This window comes from Rhagoletis zephyria, unplaced genomic scaffold, assembly GCF_001687245.7.
Source record: "Rhagoletis zephyria isolate East Lansing unplaced genomic scaffold, Rhagoletis_zephyria_1.1 Rzeph_scaffold_78655, whole genome shotgun sequence".
Taxonomy (NCBI): domain Eukaryota; kingdom Metazoa; phylum Arthropoda; class Insecta; order Diptera; family Tephritidae; genus Rhagoletis; species Rhagoletis zephyria.
The window spans coordinates 1-861 of record NW_016235704.1 but is presented as its reverse complement, the minus strand read 5'-3'; the positions used below and the strand labels follow the sequence as shown (position 1 = coordinate 861).

General features: G+C 44.6%; 1 protein-coding gene across 1 annotated transcript; it reads left to right on the top strand.

Moving 5' to 3' along the window:
• Window positions 1–21: 21 nt before the first annotated feature.
• Window positions 22–492, top strand: LOC108357499 (calmodulin-like; the record flags this gene model as incomplete). Its single annotated transcript, XM_017608571.1, has 3 exons — window positions 22–103; window positions 158–400; window positions 460–492. Coding segments are annotated over 3 exons (358 nt in total), but the record flags the coding sequence as incomplete, so codon positions are not given.
• Window positions 493–861: the final 369 nt, after the last annotated feature.

Here is an 861-nt window from a genome sequence, read left to right as displayed (position 1 = left end):
GGGCGGATAACCGCCACCGAGCTGGGCATTGTGATGCGTTCTCTTGGGCAGCGGCCCTCGGAGACGGAGCTGAAGAACATGGTCACCATGGTTGATCAGGATGGTAAGTGGGGTGATTAGGTTGAACTCATTTAGTTAAACTTCATTTTTCTTTTAGGCAACGGAACCATCGAGTTCAACGAGTTCCTCCACATGATGTCCAAGAAGATGAAGGAAACGGACAAGGAGGAGGAGCTGAAGGAGGCGTTCCGCGTCTTTGACCGCAACGGCGACGGCTTCATCAGCGCCCCGGAGCTTCGCCTGGTGATGACCAACCTAGGGGAGAAACTGACTGACGAAGAGGTGGAGGACATGATCAAGGAGGCGGACCTGGACGGAGACGGACTGGTCAACTATGACGGTAGGTTTTTGAAAAGGTTTGGAAGCCGTTTTCAAAAGCTAATCTTTATTTTCAACCAGAGTTTGTCACTGTGCTTATGGCGCCAAAGCACAGTTAGCTGTACTCAGAGGCACCAACTTAATCATCAACTATATCATTGTAAATCTTTTTGTCTGCATCTTTTTTCTTCCTTTTGTGTGTCTTGCTTGCAATTTTTCCCTTTTCCCTCGTTGCCTTCACTTATTTATTATTTAGCTATTTATTTGTATCTTTTTTAAGTATTATCTCCTCCTTTTGCACTGAGTATGTCGATGTTGATCTAGTCCCTCTGATGTCTTATCTTCACCTGTTTCCTATTACTCCACTTGACTTCTATTCACTCCTGTGTTCTTCTTTCACTCTTGAGTTTTTTCTTTTTTTGTGTGTATCCACTCTTCCTTTCTCTTTTGTTGCCTTCCCTGTGTGTTTTTCCTTTCTTTTCT